The 19,500-nt window shown below is 37.6% G+C and overlaps 1 protein-coding gene across 1 annotated transcript; it reads left to right on the top strand.

Annotated features, from left to right (window-relative positions):
• Positions 1 to 686: 686 nt before the first annotated feature.
• Positions 687 to 18,108, top strand: crispld1b (cysteine-rich secretory protein LCCL domain containing 1b). The gene is made up of 14 exons (XM_038300555.1): positions 687 to 986; positions 7,854 to 7,972; positions 9,724 to 9,856; positions 10,468 to 10,583; positions 10,665 to 10,765; positions 11,014 to 11,175; positions 11,268 to 11,328; positions 11,465 to 11,531; positions 12,371 to 12,501; positions 12,625 to 12,668; positions 12,802 to 12,874; positions 13,531 to 13,600; positions 13,889 to 14,022; positions 15,401 to 18,108. Exons 1-14 carry the CDS (start codon positions 723 to 725, stop codon positions 15,450 to 15,452), a joined length of 1,527 nt encoding a protein of 508 aa, XP_038156483.1. The 5' UTR covers positions 687 to 722; the 3' UTR covers positions 15,453 to 18,108.
• The last annotated feature ends 1,392 nt before the right edge of the window (positions 18,109 to 19,500 follow it).

Raw genomic sequence — 19,500 nt, forward strand, 5'->3', positions numbered from 1 at the left:
CTGACATTCAGCAGCTCCCAGTCCTGAAGCCTGGATGTGAAGCTGAAAGGAGACCCAAACTGACTGAGCTCATCATGTCTGATGGATGGATTTAAACCCTCTCCATTTACACCAGCTTTCAATCTACTCTGGTTGGTTCTACTTCTGGAATTTTAAATCTGGGAGAAATTTAAAGCGCTTTAAGACAAAGACAAACTTTTTCCTGTTTGTAAGTAAGGCATTTTTTTATTATCTCGTTTTAAATTTTGTTTGGTTGGTAAAAAAACAAGATTTATACAATATTTCTCTTTTTTTCATAAAGTAAGCAAGTGCAGTAAAGCATTGCTTTATAACATGCCGTGTGAAAGCTCTATTTACACTGGTCCTACTGTGTGCACTGATGCAGTGACCTGCAAATGCACTCAGAAGGCTGGAAGCTGTATAAGACTGCCTGTTTGAAGTTTTCTCCCTCTTAATGAGGGGATTATTAAACATGCATAGAGAACAAATTCATCATGACACATCTTTTAATTAAACTTCAGTCATGAATTGAGTTTATCAGTAATATTATAAAAGTTAAAAACCCCTTGAATGGAGAATTAACTTATGGACATATGCGAGCTTTGATCTCAACTGAAATAAAAAGTTATGGAGCTAAAACCAGGGTGATTTATTTATACATGCACTTTTTTTTTTCTACAGTCAAACAAATATCCCATGTACTGCCATATACTCCCTTCACCATGAGGAGTTCTTTTTTCTTGTCTTACTGGGTTAGAGCAGCAGGCTTGATCTGCCTGACCCAGAGCATTGTGGCCATGGTCCTCACAAACTCCACCCAGCTAGACTCAATCCTGGATAGGTTTAAGGAAAAGGACAGCGAGTGGTGGAGGGCAAGGTCGAGGGGGAAGAGAGCCATCAGTGAGGAAGACAAGCACCTGATCCTCGACTTGCACAACAAGCTGCGAGGCCAGGTCTACCCTCCTGCCTCCAACATGGAGTACATGGTAAGCTTAAAGCAAACAGCTGTCTTTCTGGCAAAGAAGGCACAGGGTATTTAAACATGCATGTTCTATCTGCTGCTTCCTAACAAATGTTTTAGAAATGCTTTTACATATATTCAAGCAAAGGGGAGTTTGTTTCTTAGTTTCCTAGTATGTCCTCAGAAGCATCTTTTGCTTCTTCTGAGAAAAGGGAAGAGGGAGACTGAATTAAGTTCAATGTGCATCACTGTACTGCAGCCTTTCCTGGAACCTGATATGATTTCCCACACTTTAATTTATCCTGCTGATGTACGTAACCAAAAATATGGCAGCAGGTGATAAAGTGCCTGCAATTGTTATATCATAACAGGTCTATGTATTAGTTTAGCACAGACAATAACTGTACATTGTTTAGTAGGACTTAATGAATCACTTGATTAGAAGTCTTAGACAGACAGACAGACAGACAGACAGACAGACAGACAGACAGACAGACAGACAGACAGACGGACAGAGTTATTTCACCCAGACTACAGTACTTTCCTCAGCCTATAGAAGAAGGGGATGCTAAAAATGAGCTCTAGAAGCCTAAACCACTCTCTGGCTTGCCGTAACTTATGCCTCTTGCTTGGACGCCCTCACTGACCCTGGCCCCAGTCCAGCTTTCAACCCCCGCAGTGTTGTCCTGTCCTCTACCTCAACCACCCTGCCCATCGGCCTCCGCTTCCTGCCCTGAGTACCCTCACTCCATCATTCAATGTTGACTCTTTTTTAACGCTGGCTTGTTCACTACTCTTTCTCACTCACTGTCCTGCAAACTTTTCTTTACCTTTTTTTTTCACTTTAACTCTAAAGCCCTTGGCCCCTCTCTCCCTACACATAACAGCTTACTCAAACCAAGGCCAGCATTGTGCTGTATTATGGGTGCAACGTTGGTGAACTTATTTCATTTAAATTAAGCCTCAATGTTTGAAGCCTAAGGTGCCGATGTAGGTCTGTAGACTAATCCATTGTTTTTCAGCGAGGGCTGCTGTTAATGGTGATAACAATGTGGTAAGACAGAGGCCAGATGAGAGCCAAGAAAATGGTTTTCAGATTGCTGGGTTTGCCTAATTGCCTCTTTTACGCAGAAGCTGCTTAGTAAGTGTGTTTGATATGCAATGATCTGAAACATGACAGTTGTACTCAGCAGGTTTTCTTTAAAATTATATTTAAAAAAAAATGTGGATCACAACATTTTAACATATGACCAATGATAAGATAAATATGTAAGTAAACCATGAGTTATGATATTTATCTAGTTTTTAATCCTATCTTTCAAATTGAGACTTGTATCAGGTGGCCTCCCTGAAGGATTGACTCAGTTATGTATTTTGGAAAGCAGATTTCTGTGGAATCAAAATAGGAATTGGTTATTTTTTCACCTAAAGTATTTGAGCTGTCCATTCCTTCATAAACTGGATGATTGAGTCGCAGGACAAACAAAGATGTGCTTTTTTGCAATTACTTACCAGATGTCATCAGAAATTGAAGATCTGTCACAGTTACAGCTTCATTCTTAAGTCTATTATTTTGTAAGCTGCAATGGTTAGGGTAAGATGACATTCATTTGTCTTAAAATGAACAAGGTTTAATAAGGCTGCTAGAAAGCCAGCAATGTCTACAGGTGCTGGTCATAAAATTAGAATATCATGAAAAAGTAGATTGATTTCAGTAATTCCATTTAAAAAGTGAAACTTGTATATTATATTCATACATTACATACAAACTCATATATTTCAGATGTTTATTTTGTTTAATTTTGATGATTACAAATGACAACAAATGAAAATCTCAAATTCATCATATCAGAAAATTAGAATATTACTGAAGACCAATAAAAACAAAGGATTTATAGAAATGTTGGCCAACTGAAAAGCATGAACATGAAAAGTATGAGCATGTACAGCACTCAGTATTTAGTTGGGCCTCCTTTGGCCTGTATTACTGCAGCAATGCGGCGTGGCATGGAGTCGATCAGTCTGTGGCACTGCTCAGGTGTTATGATAGCCCAGGTTGCTCTAATAGTGGCTTTTAGCTCTTCTGAATTGTTGGGTCTGGTGTATTGCATCTTCTTCTTCACAATACCCCATAGATTTTCTATGGGGTTAAGGTCAGGAGAGTTTGCTGGCCAATTAAGAACAGGGATACCATGGTCCTTCAACCAGGTACTGGTAGCTTTGGCACTGTGTGCAGGTGCCAAGTCCTGTTGGAAAATGAAATCTGCATCTCCAAAAAGTTGGTCAGCTGCAGGAAGCATGAAGTGCTCTAAAACCTCCTGGTATGTGGCTGCGTTGACCCTGAACCTCAGAAAACACAATGGACCAACACCAGCAGATGACATGGCACCCCAAACCATCACTGACTGTGGAAACTTTACACTGGACATCAAGCAACGTGGATGAAGTGCCTCTCTTCTTTTCCTCCAGACTCTGGGACCTTGATTTCCAAAGGAAATGCAAAATTTACTTTCATCAGAGAACATGACTTTGGACCACTCACCAGCAGTCCAGTCCTGTTTCTCTTTAGCCCAGGCAAGACGCTTCTGACGCTGTCTGTGGTTCAAGAGTGGCTTGACACAAGGAATGCGACAGCAGAAACCCATGTCTTTCATACGTCTGTGTGTGGTGGTTCTTGAAGCACTCACTCCAGCTGCAGTCCACTCTTTGTGAATCTCCCCCACATTTTTGAATGGGTTTTGTTTCACAATCCTCTCCAGGGTGCGGTTATCTCTCTTGCTTGTACACTTTTTTCGACCACATCTTTTCCTTCCCTTCGCCTCTCTATTAATGTGCTTGGACACTGAGCTCTGTGAACAGCCAGCCTCTTTAGCGATGACCTTTTGTGTCTTGCCCTCCTTGTGCAAGGTGTCGATGGTCGTCTTTTGGACAACTGTCAAGTCAGCAGTCTTCCCCATGATTGTGTAGCCTATAGAACTAGACTGAAAGACCATTTAAAGGCTTTTGCAGGTGGTTTGAGTTAATTAGCTGATTAGAGTGTGGCACCAGGGGCCATCAATTTTGAACCTTTTCACAATATTCTAATTTTCTGATATGATGAATTTGAGATTTTCATTTGTTGTCATTTGTAATCATCAAAATTAAACAAAATAAACATCTGAAATATATGAGTTTGTATGTAATGTATGAATATAATATACAAGTTTCACCTTTTAAATGGAATTACTGAAATCAATCTACTTTTTCATGATATTCTAATTTTATGACCAGCACCTGTACTTAATGTAAAGTAGTAGTATACACAGGGCTTTGCTAAATTATAAATTGTTTTTAATTTTTTTTCTCATATACCCACAATTGTCACTGTATTTCATTGGGGATTTATGTGATATGGCAGAAAGAACATGGATTACTGTGATGCCTATAAACAAGGTTCAGTGCAACCATCTGAGTTCAGAAGGCACCTAGGATGTAAATAGCATTATGTAAGTAAATGTATATATACGTACAAAATAAACCTCAGATATGTTTATCTAACTAAAACAGGGATTTGCAACCTATGGAACCACCTATATTTTGGTAATAGTATTTGAGATTCAGTGATGTTATTACTGCAACATCTGGATCACGGTTGCATTGATTGCATAGATTAGTTCAGATGTGGAATTTACATTATACATAAGAGCTTCAGCACTCAAGGAAGAACTTTTTAACATATATCAAAAATTAGGTAGAGTAATTAAAAAAGAATAGCGCTGCTTTCTGAAAGAATCCATCAATTCCCAGTAGTGACAGCATCATGCTGTGGGGATGCTTTGTACTTACAAGGATAGGAATAGCGCTTAGATTTTTAACATGGGTGGTGCAAAACCTGTTGGTTGGTGGAGGTTCTCCTTCTGTCAAGACAGCAATACCAAACAAATACCTACAACTACAATTGAAAAGATTGTAGTGCATGTGTTAGAATGGTCCAATCAAGGTTCAGACCCATATTTACAGTTATAAGTCCCACCCCCATTGATTCCATGATCTGCAATGCATGCCCTGAAAGCACATAAAACCCATGTGGAATAACAGCAAAGAGGGTCTACAGTTTCCCCTTTATCATAGATTAATGTTTTAAAAGTTTACTTAAGTTAGAAACACAGGGTAGTGATGGGTATCTGCTTTAAGCCGGGGATACACTGTACGATATTTGCAATCGTACTCAGCTACAACTCAAAGTGTACGATAAAACTGTAGGGTTTAAAAGTTCACAGCTCAGGATGTGTGTTACACTGTACAGTCTTATGCTCTTATACCATTTACCAGCTCACACTGCAGGTCCAAAACCCACACGTCCAACTCAGTGCCAAGAGATGGCGCTGGTCAGACTCATCAATTTGAAAGAAGTAGTAGAAGAACTCCCTTGTTTGCACTGGCGCAGTGCTCAACGTTCTGGTAAATCGGCTTGTAGAAACTCGTAGCTCAGCTTCAACAGCAGGATTTGTCCACGAACACCTTGTGACGGCTGACAGAATTTCAAACATGCTTGGTTTTCTCTCGACCTTACGATTCCTTATCATGAGATGGTGGTGAGAGGCGGATCGCACCATTATTACCACCTGTATACTGTACGCAGTACGCAAGATGAGGCTGAAACTTGCCCCGATCTAAAACATTCTGGCACAACTGGAAAATCAGACTGCAGAGGGAGAGTATATGTAGCTGACTAAACCAGGCAGGGCTAACGAGCTGACAGGGAGCAGGTGCGAAGAGAAAACGAGGGAGCCAAGGGGAAAGTAACACAGACAAGAGGGCAACAGAGGAAAACAACAGAAAAACCTGAGAACTAACATTAATCTAGAAACTGCAACCAATTAAACTAGGAAACATGGATCAAATTAAAGGATAACCTTTCATGCTTTTCAAAGTCACAGCCTTTCAAAGTCAACTAGGCATATATAGAATGAAATATTGCCTTTTGCACTACGGAGTATTTATTCATTAAAAACATTTTGTTGCTTTTTCCAGCCTGGTAGAAATATACTTTCCTTCAATGTAAAGCTGCTTCTCCTCATCTGGATGCTGCTGGTTTCATGACGCTACAGCAAAGCTGAAAAAAAAATCTGCGACATGTCACTGCCTAAAATTAACTAAGAAAGACTAGTTGCTGTCCCTGTGCACATTAGGTACTAACATAGTACCTAATCGGTGTTAAATAGCACCTAACTTTTGTTTCAGCTGTGAGCCTCAATCACTTTATATTACATCACAGCTTATTGATTACAAAACAGCTATGGGCAATCTCTAGCTGGTAGATTAATCATTGGGACCATAAACTCACAATGGCCCTTTTTATAAGCTAGAAGTGGCAGAGTAAAAGATAACATTTTTGTTGTGAGTGAGAAGGATGGATTGCTTGCAAACAAAAGATCAGAAACAAACAGATTAGAGGAATTGCTAAGAATGGATGTTTTAGAGATATACTAGAGAGACATGGTTGAGAAATTTGTACATGTTCTTAAAAGAGACAGTGGTTACATTGGAAGTGAATGTTGGAGAAAGAGATTTAATGCAGGAAAATAGGGAACAACCCCAAACATATCAGGAGGATATGCAGATAGTAACAGTTGAAGCTCTGTTAAACAACAGACAAGAATAGACTGGAAATCCTTAATCATGTAGTAGATAATCCAAAGTTGCAAAGTAATTTGTTAAAAAGAAGACGAATATATTTTCAAGGTTGGAATTAGCTAATATATTTTTGTTGCGATAGGTTTCAAGGTAGATGAGGAAAATTAAAAAGGCATCTACTGTAGAAGGAAAACTAAAATACTGTGAGGAAATTGATTAGTGCTATATTCTTTATTTGGTTTCGATCAGTGTCATTTTTAATCTAGCCTATTCCAAGGTACTGTTGCTTAACAGAAACAAAAAGTGAAGGTATCAAGTTTCTCATCACATTCCTTGGGCACCAGTGTGTTGGCTTTAAGCAGAACATATGGAAAGTATTATGTGGTCCAAACTGAAGCATTATCCTATTAGTATAGACATGAGATAGCCATAATGCAAATAAATAGTATGCTAACACCACCACACACTGCATCTATTCTTTAACCTTCCCAGTAGAATCAACAGTACATTAATTTTGCCGTGGCATCTAAATTGCCCAGCCCCCTATGAACAGTTTCTGTTTTTTACTTGGCTCAGAACAAAATGTGGGTGAACTCTATCCAGAGTACTTTGGCCTTAATTCAGCTCAGTTTTGTTAGGTTCTTACATTTAAGATGGCATCAAGTAGGAAAAACAGAGACTCTCTGTGTTGCTTGTTTTCTAAGATCAGAACTTACTGGAAACAAGCTATGAAACAACCACAGCGAATAGTAGCACACAGCTGCAAGCTTAAGTGGTGGTCTCACATGTATGTGTTTCTGTGTGCAGGAAGGCAAAGAAGTGTGTTTAAAGGGGAAGGCCTAACTCATAGTCTTATGTTGCAAAAAAAAGAAAAAAGAAATGGGTAAAAGTCTTATAAAATAGCAGATTATTGTACAGTATGTAAGGTTAGGGTCAAATTGGTTCTCAATGGATCTTATAGTGGTTCAGTGTCCTTGAATCGAATGATGACATTTTCAAACATGCTCTTATGAATAGCACTTAAAGCAACAAGTAAGTTAAGTGGCCAGTTACCCACGTAAATTAACAGGGAGTTTTAGGTTCCTTGATCATTTCTGAATACAAAAGTCCTTTGGGTGACCATGAGAAAAACCTCTCAGGAGAAAATTAATATTACTAGCGTTAAGGACAATAAACATTTAATCCATTATCCTACTTCTTCTTTCCTTGTAAAAATATGTTTTCCCCTTTAGAAATCCTCTCATCTTTGTGTTCTTGTGTGTTTTTTTTTCTTCAGGTATGGGATTATGAGTTAGAGAGGAGCGCAGAGTACTGGGCGCATACCTGCCTATGGGAGCATGGGCCGAGCCACATGTTGACACAAATAGGCCAAAATCTGGGAGCTCACTGGGGAAGGTGTGTATGGACTAATACATCAACAGTTTTTTAGGTGGTGAGGTCACGATTAGCAAGAATATACATTAATTCCATTGGCATGTACATGAGTGAATTCATTTTGAGCCTCAAACAGGTGTGCAGTGGTTGGGATTCTTTGGAGGCAATTCTGATGCCCTTTATCTTAGTTTAATGTTTGTGCAAACACTTCTGATGTGCTTTGCTTCTATTTTGCATATAATAAAGAGAGTGGCTTTGTCTTATTTGTTCTGATGAGAGTTAAAACTACACTTTTAGGCTTGAAACTAAACATAAAGCATAATTCACGCAGTCAGTTCACCAGAATTATGATCCTACTGTTCCTTTAAATAGTCTTTATTCCACATAGCGGCATGGGAGCTAGGTTTTTATATTTTATATAGGTATTTATAAACTTTTTCAGCTACTCCTATTTTGTAAGTTATAACTTGTGAAATGGAACAGCTTTAAATGTATATATTACTATCAATTTTTGAAGGCATTATGCAGACAGCTCTGCAGAAGCAGAGATCATGGCTTGGATGCAGTGTCTTGCCTCCTTGCCAGCTCCCAACTCAGTTTCCCTTATTGTTTAATGTGATGCATAGAGAAGCAAAAGTTCTTGCATTTGACCGTTTGGACACAAAAGGTACCCACTGGACCTTGCACTGCCCATTGATACACAAACACCATAGACTTAGCATATAAACTGGCTGCGTAAAGGTGTTGTATTGGGTTAAGGTCAATATTTTGTGAAGATGGATCAAATTCATCCAGACTAAACTCATCCAACCCTGAGTTGTCTTGGCAAGTTTAAACCTGAAATGTTCCTTTTAAATCATTTAAGGGACTGAACCCCACAATCTAACACCGTAATTGCCCAATCCTTAGTTTTAGTAAGTTCAGTCAGGCAAGAACTGTTCTCCTGGCATCTACCAAACCAAGACTCATCAGATGAGTTGCCTGAAAAAGGGGCAAGATTAAGCCCTTCAAAGAAGATCTACTAGGCTATATACGTGGAGAGCAGAAAATGGCAGCAGCAGTTAGTCAATGCAGCTCTCATTGATTGATTTAATTGCCAATGCTACGGCAACATTGGTTGAAAATTTTTCGACTTTTTCGTGTAGCTTCCAAGACTAGTGCATGTCTAAGTCTACAACCTCAAAATTTCTCATGTACAAATTTCGCTGGGTGCCTAACTGGAGGAGGGTAAACTGCTAGCTCATAGTTCCATAGAGGTAGTGACAGCACCTCACAAGTGTCTCGTCCTAAGTGCTTAATTCTGTGAAATTCACGTGGCGTTGCAAACTTGAATTTTCTAGTTTGAAGATCTTTGTTAGTGTTTTTTTTACCAACCAGATTTGGTAAGAGTTTTATTTATCAGTTAACTGAGTTAGTTACAAAACAAACTGAGAATGTGATAGGTCATAGCTGCTACTGCTGCTTAAAGCTCGACATGGGAGACATGCGCCACGTGGTAATTTACCCAATTAGCTCAAAGAATTGCACTGCATGTTTTGTTAACAATATCAAAACACCCTTTCCAGATGGATACTGTGTAGAAGTCAAATTGAACTACGCATATCAATCTGGCTTATGCCAGGTTATAGAGAACACCTGACAGACTTGAAATTAAGGTGTTATGATTACAAAATGTACCTTGATTTTTTCCATGTATCTGTTTCTATTGAACATATTCACCGCAGCATGTGTCATGGCTCATATTTAGAAATGCCTTTATTATATAATTTTAGAGACAGACCCCCAACCTATCATGTCCAGGCCTGGTATGATGAGGTGAGGTATTACAGTTATCCATACTCCCAGGAGTGTAATCCACACTGTCCATTCAGATGTTCTGGCCCTGTTTGCACTCACTACACTCAGGTAAGGACTACCATGTCTTATCTTAACAAGTATTTGTTTGTAGTTTTAGTGAATGTGCAGTTATTTAATTTGATTAGGATCAAATGTGTCCAAACCCATTAAAAAATTTTTTTTAAAGGCTTTATTATATGAGAAATTAAAGTTATTAAACAAAATAGACAGAGACACAATGTTCATTATTCTTTAATAATGCAACATCTTTACATTTTTACCCTTGATAAAACGGTGCTCCCCAGGCACTGCACAATAGTATCCCACTTCTCCCAGAGGGGTTGCGTTAAATAGAGAGGTACATTTCTCCAATGTGAGATCATTAAAGTTCAATTATTAAAATTCGCTGCTGTACCTTTAAGTAATATTAGACAAATTAGGTGGCTGCCTCTGTATGCTTGGTAGGAATAGTCTAGAAATTTTAAGGCTAAGTTTGATTTTAACTTCAACCGCTACAAGTCCAATAGGTCTGTCAATGTGTGTATTAGTAACCTCTTTTACAAGATGATTGGATGAATGAGAGTTGTGTAAAACTGATTTCAATTGCAAATGTGACTACGAAGTGTTTGTGTTTAGCTGTCCACAATTAGTTTGCAATGTTCAAGCATCTTCTTTTTCAGTTGGTGTGGGCTACCAGCAACCGCATCGGTTGTGCCATCAATGTATGTTACAACATGAATGTCTGGGGAATGATCTGGGCCAAAGCAGTTTATCTGGTCTGCAACTACTCTCCACCGTAAGTGATATTACCAAAAATAGTTTAAATTATTGTTTCTGTTCATAGTCAAGACAAAGTATTACAATGTTGTTTTCTCAGGGGGAACTGGTGGGGTCATGCTCCATACAAATACGGCACACCTTGTTCTGCATGTCCAGCCAGCTACGGCGGTGGCTGCAGAAACAACTTATGTTACAAAGGTAGTACTCTTGTTTTGTAGATCAGCTCTTAAGAGAAAACTTACATTCTGACCCTAAAGGCAATTTTACTTTCTGATACAGTGTTTGCAGCAGTTGTGATCTTCAAATAATTTTATATATACAGGTTTAAAATCATAGTCTTTTTATTTCCTTCATATGATTTTTCAATAAAACTTCAATAGATATGAAAAATATTTTAAGATGTGGCTTAACATTTGAAAAATGCAATTATATATTTTTTTTTCTAGAGGATGGTGTTGATAGGCAGCCAGCTCCTGAAAATGAGGAGAACAACTACATTGAACCAGAACCAGTAAGGGACAGAGAGTCCCAACCAAGGGCCCAGACACCGAACCCATCACCTATTGAGCAAACTGAGAGAAACCAAGTTGTCAGTACAGAGCAGATGTGTAAGCATGTTCTTCTTTAATTCTTTACCGAAACATTTGTATATATATTCAAATTATTTTTACTTCAAAGAAATTGTTTGTTGTAACACAAGCTCAACAGGTGGAATGTGAGACCAAGCTGAGAGATCAATGCAAAGGAACAACCTGTAACAGGTAAATGTCAACTTAAAGAGTATTCCCTGGAACATGTTTTAGTACACAGATCTAAACATTTTACCATGTTTGTATATAGTGCTTGCATATCATCTGTACCGAGGTGGGTTGACCCAAGTATGGTCTCTGTCCATAGATATGAATGCCTCCCTGGTTGTCTTGAGCGGCCTGGAAAAGTAGTTGGGACTGCCTACTATGATATGGTAAATACTTACTAAAGGATATAGTTCAAGATTTTTGAAGTAAGGCTGTCTTAAAGGATGTAACCAATTGACCTAACATGCTGTAGGTAACTTTCTTTGCGTCTTCATTAAGTCTAAAACCAGATTAGTTTCCCGGGGTTAAAGTTAGCACTAAAGCTGACTTTGACTATTCTCCAGTAGTCAGTGTCATAGCACTTATGCAGCAATGGTTATTTACACTGAAAATGGAAGCAACAGGTGACACAGTACCGACATTTTTTCTTGTGTGAAATGTACTAAAAACAGGATCTGAAAAAGCTTTTCCATTCAGAGTAAATGTCATAAGACAGGCATACACTGTATGATATTTTCCATTATTGTACGCAGCTACAGCTCAACCTGTGCAATGAAACCATAGGGTTTAAAAGCTCACAGTTTGCTCTGTATTGTCTTACACTGTGCGGCTCTGATGCACACAATGTAACTGCTTACACTGTACCTCTGCAAACTACACCAGACTGAGCCCGTTAAAGAGATGGGGCTGGTTGGACTCATTTAGTAAGTGAAGTCAGAGAAGTTCTTACATAAACTAATATTGTACTTATAAGTTTAGTGATGTTAAGATGCATTAATTGCACTGTGGTCTCGTTAGCTTTAGCATCTGGGACCCAGTAATTTGGTCACAGACTGTGCAAAGCAAAGATGCCTTGAGAGTTACCTAACGCTGTTGAGATATCAGCTGCTCATACTCCAAGAAACACTACGAAAATCCTGAATTTTCACTTTGAGACCCCCACCACTATCCTTACTGTATTTTATACTAAATTGTATTTAAACTCACATTTTCTCTTGTCTCTCAGCAATCCAGTGTATGTGGAGCTGGGCTACACTCTGGGGTCATAAATAACGATGGAGGATGGCTGGATGTGACCCGACTAGGCAGAAAACAATTATTTACCAAATCATACAAGTATGGAATCCAATCCCTTGGGTGAGAACTTTGAATGATTGCCTATGTGGACGTTTATGAAGCGTTCTAGTCTTTATTATGTTCGGGCAACATTTTTTGCCCTAGTCAATCCACTAGGACAATAACATTTTATTATCTATACAGGAAGAATAGAAGTGCAAATTCTTTCAAAGTGGAGTCTGTGCCCGGTGAGAATTATAAAACAAGATTTTTTACTGTTTTTCTGCATGACGACATCCTGTCTGATCATTTTGATGTGTGCTGATCATTTTGAGGTTTGCTGATCATTTTGGGGTGTGCTGTATCTACTTTGTTTTCCAGTAAAGGCAGTAAGATGTGATACAACAGTGGCCTTTTTCTGTCCTTTCAAGAAACCCATTCGACACTGTCCAAGGTAACAATATGCCTTTCTGTATGAGTACCTACTGCTACTACCATAGAATTACAGTAAATACTGTAAAGCTCTTCTCAGAGTATTTTTTTAATATTAAGAACATTTTATATTTTACTATTTAATACTGAGAGCAATCTTTTGAGGGTGTTCTGGAAAAAGGTAGAGGGCTCCCATTTTAAAAGAAATGGCTTTTAATGCCTGTTAAGGGTCTAATATTGTAATCTGAATACACTAGAATTCGCTCAAAGTTCAGACCATATGAATTAAATAAATTCCATGAACTTATTTACATTTTTTCATAAAAAGAGACACAGTTTCAAAGATAAACACTGAGATTATGGTTTCTTCTATTGAACAGGAAAACTTAGAGGAATACTCAAAGTAAAGAGCATTAAAAGGTCTGCAGGAGAGGATGAGTTAATCTCTCCTACAGAAGCTGTCATTATTTCTTAGACATTTTGACATAAAAGTGACGCAATATTCAGTGCACAATCAGTGGTACATTTTTAGTAGGGATTTAGCAAGACAGTCGGGAAATACAAAAAAAAAAAAAAACAGAGTAAAAAAAATTTTTTTCTAACCCTGATCACATTTTTTATTCATTCATAGCATTACAAAAACACAGGAAAATGTACCATCACTTTACATTTTTGCAGGTTATATTGCCCAAGGAACTGTTTGGATGACAGTCGGGCCCGAGTCATTGGAACAAAGTACTACTCAGATGTAAGTGTTACCATTATTAACTCTTGTTTAGTAATGTTTTGATCTTGTTACCAGAAGTACATCTGATGATTTTGAGAGTTAAATTTTATATATATATATATATATATATATATATATATATATATATATATATATATATATATATATATATATATATATATATATATATATATTTTTTTTTTTTTTTTTTTTTTTTTTTTTTGCTTTTACAAAGCTGTACTTTAGCCTCTTAAAATTCTGAAATGTTGAATGAATGACCAGTTTTCATTTCATAAAATGTTTTAAAAGAAATCCAGCATCTGCAGAGCAGCCATTCACGCAGGAGTTATCCAGAGTGAGTCAGGAGGCTACCTTGATGTTATGCCAGTGGACAAACGGCGGCATTACACTGGGAGTCACCAGAATGGTATCACCTCAGAGAGGTAGATTATTTTATGCTTTGATGGTGAACTTTAATAAATTGTGTCATAATGAAAAGCCATAAGCAGTCTAAAGGTACCTTTACACCGAATGCGAATTTTGCAGCTGGAGCAAAGGATTTTCATGTTATCTCTATGTAGAGTGCAGCTCTGGGATGAGGCAAAGGTAGCATCGCAAAATCCAGTCAGGGAGTAGATGTGGCTATAGCAGGGGTTTCAAACTGGTTCTAGAAAGGGCCATGTGGCTAGAGGTTTTCTTTCCAACTAAGCAATAGCACACCAGACACCCCTAACCTACAGTGAAGGAGGCAGTGGAGGCTAGATGTTTTTTTTTATCAAAATTAAAGAAAGAGACAAAAATGTTGACAAAGGGGGAAGTGGGGAAAGTACTTAAGAGGTTTGTGGGTGGCTTTAAAAAAAGCCATTTTATGTTAGCTGTAAATGGACTGTTTTGTCATTTTACCTCCAGCGCAGACACTGGGGAGCTGTCTCCTTTCTCCACCACTCTGGAGCTCTGTCTGCTTGGCAGGCTACTCTAGTTCGGGCTATCCTGTATCCTCTCTCTGCTATATCTCCCATGTATGCCTCTCCAATGTAAAGCTGTCCTCCTCCCCGGACACATGCGGCCTCTCCCCTGCCTTCAACGATGCTCTCTGATTGGCGGACTTATCCAAACTACAACCGCCATCTTTGACCCACCACAGTTATCCTCTATAGCTAGTCCCTGCAGGCCCTAGCTTCTCCTCGCTTTGTATCTGTTTCCACTGTGCCCTTTTCCAATCTACCGCCATGGCTTCTTAGCTCCAGAGGGAGGCATGGCTAGCCACCATATTCCAGTCCCCTCTCTGCTTATGATTTAATACTGTTTTCCTGCTGCTCCTGTCTTAACGCCAGAATGCTGTCTAACCTTACCTCTGTGCAGGTTGTTCGTCCAGTGCGGGAAAGCAGGGACCAGAACTGGGTCACTGATAAATGAAAGTAACACTGAAAGTGACTATCATCCAGACATATCCTCAGCAGGAAGTCGTGGTATCCACTATACTGGTTCTGTCTCTGGGAATCTAGTGAACCCAGAAAGGCCAACATGGTTCACTGGTCTTGCGTTCGGTGTGAATGCACCTTTAGGACATTGACAAGAAAGTCAAAGCTTTAGATGTGTTTTTTGAACAGACAACACTTTTAAACCTGCTGCCAGATTATTAACAGAGCAGACTTAGAGCAGATATTGTAATAATTTAATGACCATAAATAAGACCCGATTACAGTCCCATGTTTTAGTTACTGAATGTAAATTTACTTTTAGATTTTTTTCAAGCTGTCTATGCTGTACAACTTGTTACAAATTACTTCCCTAAACACATTTTTATCAATCTTCTTTCAGCCAACTGAACCCCACAGGAGGAAAAGCCTTCAGAGTTTTTGCCGTCATCTGAGAAAAGACCCTTACATGACAAAGAACTGAACATTAAACCTAACAAGCCCACCCACCATGACATTAAAGCCTATAATTTTGCCATGAAGTAATCAATTATTTTTCTTTTACTCAAACATCATGATTGAACTACTATCCAGTCAGTCTGTGGCAAAGGATATTCAAGAATTATAGTACTTTAAAGGCATTGGCCTGAAGATTTAGAGTTAACCACAGAATACACATGAGCCTGCAATGCATTTTTTGGCAGCCATGAAATGACATCATGCGTTTTAACACTTAAGAAGTATTACGTAGCCAGATATCTCCATCTCTCCCAACCTGTAATTTCAGAGCTGAAGGTTAAAGTCTGATCATCGCTTTTTGGACAGGACATTTCAGGCATCTTTAAGTAATTTTCTATAAAGAGATACAACAGCTAAATGAGGAAAATTATTGAACTTGTGTTGAAATTATATATGGTTACAATATCAGTTTATAATATAAGATAATATCAGACAATTTGTGTCGATATGTGTATTCCTTTAGTAAAAGACTGTTCTAGGGTGTTAAACACAATCCATGCAATTCTGGTCAACATAGGCATGAATTTAACAATTTTTGATTTCAGAGGTTTATTTAAAACATTATTGTTCCATGTTGGTATGTACACAATGTAAAAAAAAATCAGCATTTGAACAACATGAATATAAAACACACATTGTCAGAATTTTTCATACAGGCTATAATGTAAAAAGCGTCCCAATTAATATTTGGTAACAACATCCTTAGCAAGATACACATCTCATGCCATCCACAAGCTCGTGCCATATTTCTGGCTGAATATTTTAACACTTTTTTTGGATGGTTTAATTTGGCTGATTTTGTAGCATGGATTCAATAAACTCTTACCTATATCCTTTCAGAATCAGATTTATAATCTATTCAGAAACATGCTCCTGATGGAACACTTGGTTGTCTCCCAAGTCTCAAACTCACCCCAACTGTAAACACCAGTTAGACAAGACAATTTTGAGGGTGTATAGTAACAACCTGAGAATCACGAGCTCAAATTTATCATGGACTGGGAATCCCTGAAATACCAGTGTTAAGTTTATACCAGTTCCGGTACCATTTTTTCTCTCACGATACGATTTGTGCTGTGAGTATTGGCCGATACCAACTACCCAGAACTCAGGATTTAGCAAGCCCATGTGCATGTTTTAAAGGTTTATTGTCACAGTTTGCAATGAATGTTCTGAAATCTTGGCAGGGAGAATGGTTGTAACTTTGAACAAACAGTTGACCACTGGATCAGTTATTTTAGGCAGGACAGATTGATGGCAGGCATAAGGAGGTAGATGAAGACAAGACCTGCTGGTCACAGACTGAATTGGATGATTGCAGACCTGAAGATGCAGACAATGACTTAAAGTGAAAGCAGAGTAGGTTGACTGGATGATGGCTGACTGTCTGGAAGTAGGCTTTGAGCTGACTTAATGCTTTTAGATCAAACTGGTGACAGGAAGAAACAATCCAGAACATGATCAGAGTCATGTTCTCAATTGTTCAGGAACACAGGAAGCAAGGCAGTGGCATAGTGGCAATGATGAGACATTCTGGCAGGGAGTAACTGAGAGAGGTTTAAATAGAGTGTATAAATAGGCAGAGTAACAGCTGGGATGAACAAAGGTAACTAAGGTGTAGCAAAGCAGTGAGAGGCAAGTAGTTAAACATCAACATGCCCTAAAGAATAACCAAGCAAGAAAAAAGACCTACTCCAAGATTGACACCTTCAAGCTAATAAAAAAATATTAGCTTCACACATGGACAAGCTAAATGCCTTCTACATTAAGCTTTAAGGTCAGATTAGTCAAATAGGAGACCATTAAAGGTGAGATTAGTGCACAAAACATGAAAGCGGTAACTTTATACTTCTGTCTGCTTTCTTGTTAAGGTGCATTGTGCTTTTCAACTTCAATTAAAATTATTAGCAAAATTGATGAAACCTCCAACCAGACTTATGCTACACATTTGTTACTAGGAAGAAGAGGCATGTGGAATGTTGCCATGGAACATTTATCTATAGGTTAAGGGTTGTATACACATATTTTAGCTTAATCTGAGAAGAATATATAATACACCACAAGAAGCCCTAAAATAAAATGAAATCAATGCTAATGATGGGTATACAAAAACTTTTGACTGGCACAGTATTTTAATAAATATATGTGTATTATAACTTTTAATTAATCTATTTGTTTTTATATTTAATGAGGATGATAGATTTGGAATTATGAACCATAGTTACACAGTGAACACCTGGTTAAAGAGGTAGGCTGTTGTGTAGAAGCTTGGGTTTAAATGCATATTGTATATTTTTGTACATAATATTGTTGTACATAATGATTGAAACAGGGTTGTAATTGTTGTGTATTTTCTGTTTACATTTTTTTAAGAGGCTGTAAAAAAGTACTAAATGATATAAAAGACATATCAATTGTTGCAAGCAGTTATATATTTGATACTTACGTTTTTCTTTTTATTAAGGACTAAATCTCGCCTTCTCTTTTTTGTATGAAAACTGTAACATGTTTTATATTGTTTGCTGTATCTTTCAGCCTCTTTTTAACCTGGCTGGCCAGGAACTCATAAATAAAACGTCAATGCTACATCCAGCAATGGCATAATTAGTTTTAGATATGTGAATTTAGCACTTTGTAAAATGATTCAAATTTATTAACCAGTCTATGTACTTTTCTCATACAAATTATTTAACTTTCCTGGTAAAGATTACTCTATCATATTAATAAAACAGAATTTGATTTTTTTTTTTATTTAATCCAGTGATTTAGTTTAAGTAAGAGATAAGGAAAGAATCAAGATCATGAACAAATACCCATAATAAACTCTAATAAAAAATTTTTTTTTTACAAAATCTATTAAACTGATGTACAAATAGACATATTTTATTCACATATACCAAAAATCAATATGAGTCATACGTTAACAGTGATATGGACTGGATTTTTATTTACTGGAATGCAAAAGGGGGTATATACAAATGCATGCCAAACTTTTCAGATTTGTATTTGTAAAAAAAATATGAAATGTATATGTTCCTTTCACTTTACATGAGTGTCCTATTGTATGTTGATCTGTCCCATAAAACCTAATGAAATTCATTAAATCTTTATTAAATGTAATGTGATATAATATTGAGAAGTTGGAGGTTATAGAAGCTGTTACAAAATGCTCTAACTGGCTGTTGCTACATTTATTAAATGCCACATGAAAGGCTCATACTAGGCTTCTTTTTTCACACTTTTTTACTACGCATAATTTTTTGTACACATGTACATGTGGACAACAGCTTTTCCAGTATAGCCACAGTCAAACAAGGTTTGCCTGAGAGTTGGAGTTTTAAGAAGTCTTTAATTCAGTTGCAAATCAGATTGTGGAGATCTGTTAGTATTTCTAGGAACTGAGGGGAACACAGAGAAAAAAGAAAAAAAAAAACTGCCTCTCCCAGGGCCAGGGAGGAGATTATATCTTTTAGCCACTTATATGTTTCAATGGGAGTAAAACAAAGTTATGTTATAATGACCAACATCACAAGTCAAAGCATATATAAACTGTTGGATTCAGATTTCAAAATATTTAGAGCTGTGAATACAATGCATAATGTCATATTTCAGAGGTCCATTAGGAAGAAAAACATAATACTGTAAAAAAGGTTTAATCTTTCACTTTGCTTCCTGTACCACTCCTTAGCACCTCTGCTTTTAGAGCGGATGATGTTTGATCTCAGCCTTGTGAGTCAAAGGATATGAAAGCATTCATGCCCCCTTACTGTGGCAGTAGCAAAACACACAAAAAGCAACTTTGTGTTTTGTTGATCTTATCCTTTAAAGTGTCTTATCTTCCCAGGATGCATTTCCTCTCCTTCCTCTGAGCTGGCACAGATGTGTTGAGGCTTTGGCTGAAAATTTTTGCTTTTATTACTGATGGGGAGCTGCACACATGCAAGATAAAATGAATAGATGTGTTCGCTAATGCATAAAAAGTTA

Source organism: Cyprinodon tularosa, unplaced genomic scaffold (genome assembly GCF_016077235.1).
Source record: "Cyprinodon tularosa strain WSP-4 unplaced genomic scaffold, ASM1607723v1 ctg45, whole genome shotgun sequence".
Classification (NCBI taxonomy): domain Eukaryota; kingdom Metazoa; phylum Chordata; class Actinopteri; order Cyprinodontiformes; family Cyprinodontidae; genus Cyprinodon; species Cyprinodon tularosa.

Bases quoted from the DNA above. Each gene is read 5' to 3' on its own strand.
- crispld1b (XM_038300555.1), top strand. From the start codon at position 723: ATGAGGAGTTCTTTTTTCTTGTCTTACTGGGTTAGAGCAGCAGGCTTG. The intron at 7,973-9,723 runs GTGTGTATGGAC...ATATAATTTTAG, and splicing joins CTGGGAGCTCACTGGGGAAG to AGACAGACCCCCAACCTATC. The intron at 10,766-11,013 runs GTAGTACTCTTG...TTTTTTTTCTAG, and splicing joins AAACAACTTATGTTACAAAG to AGGATGGTGTTGATAGGCAG.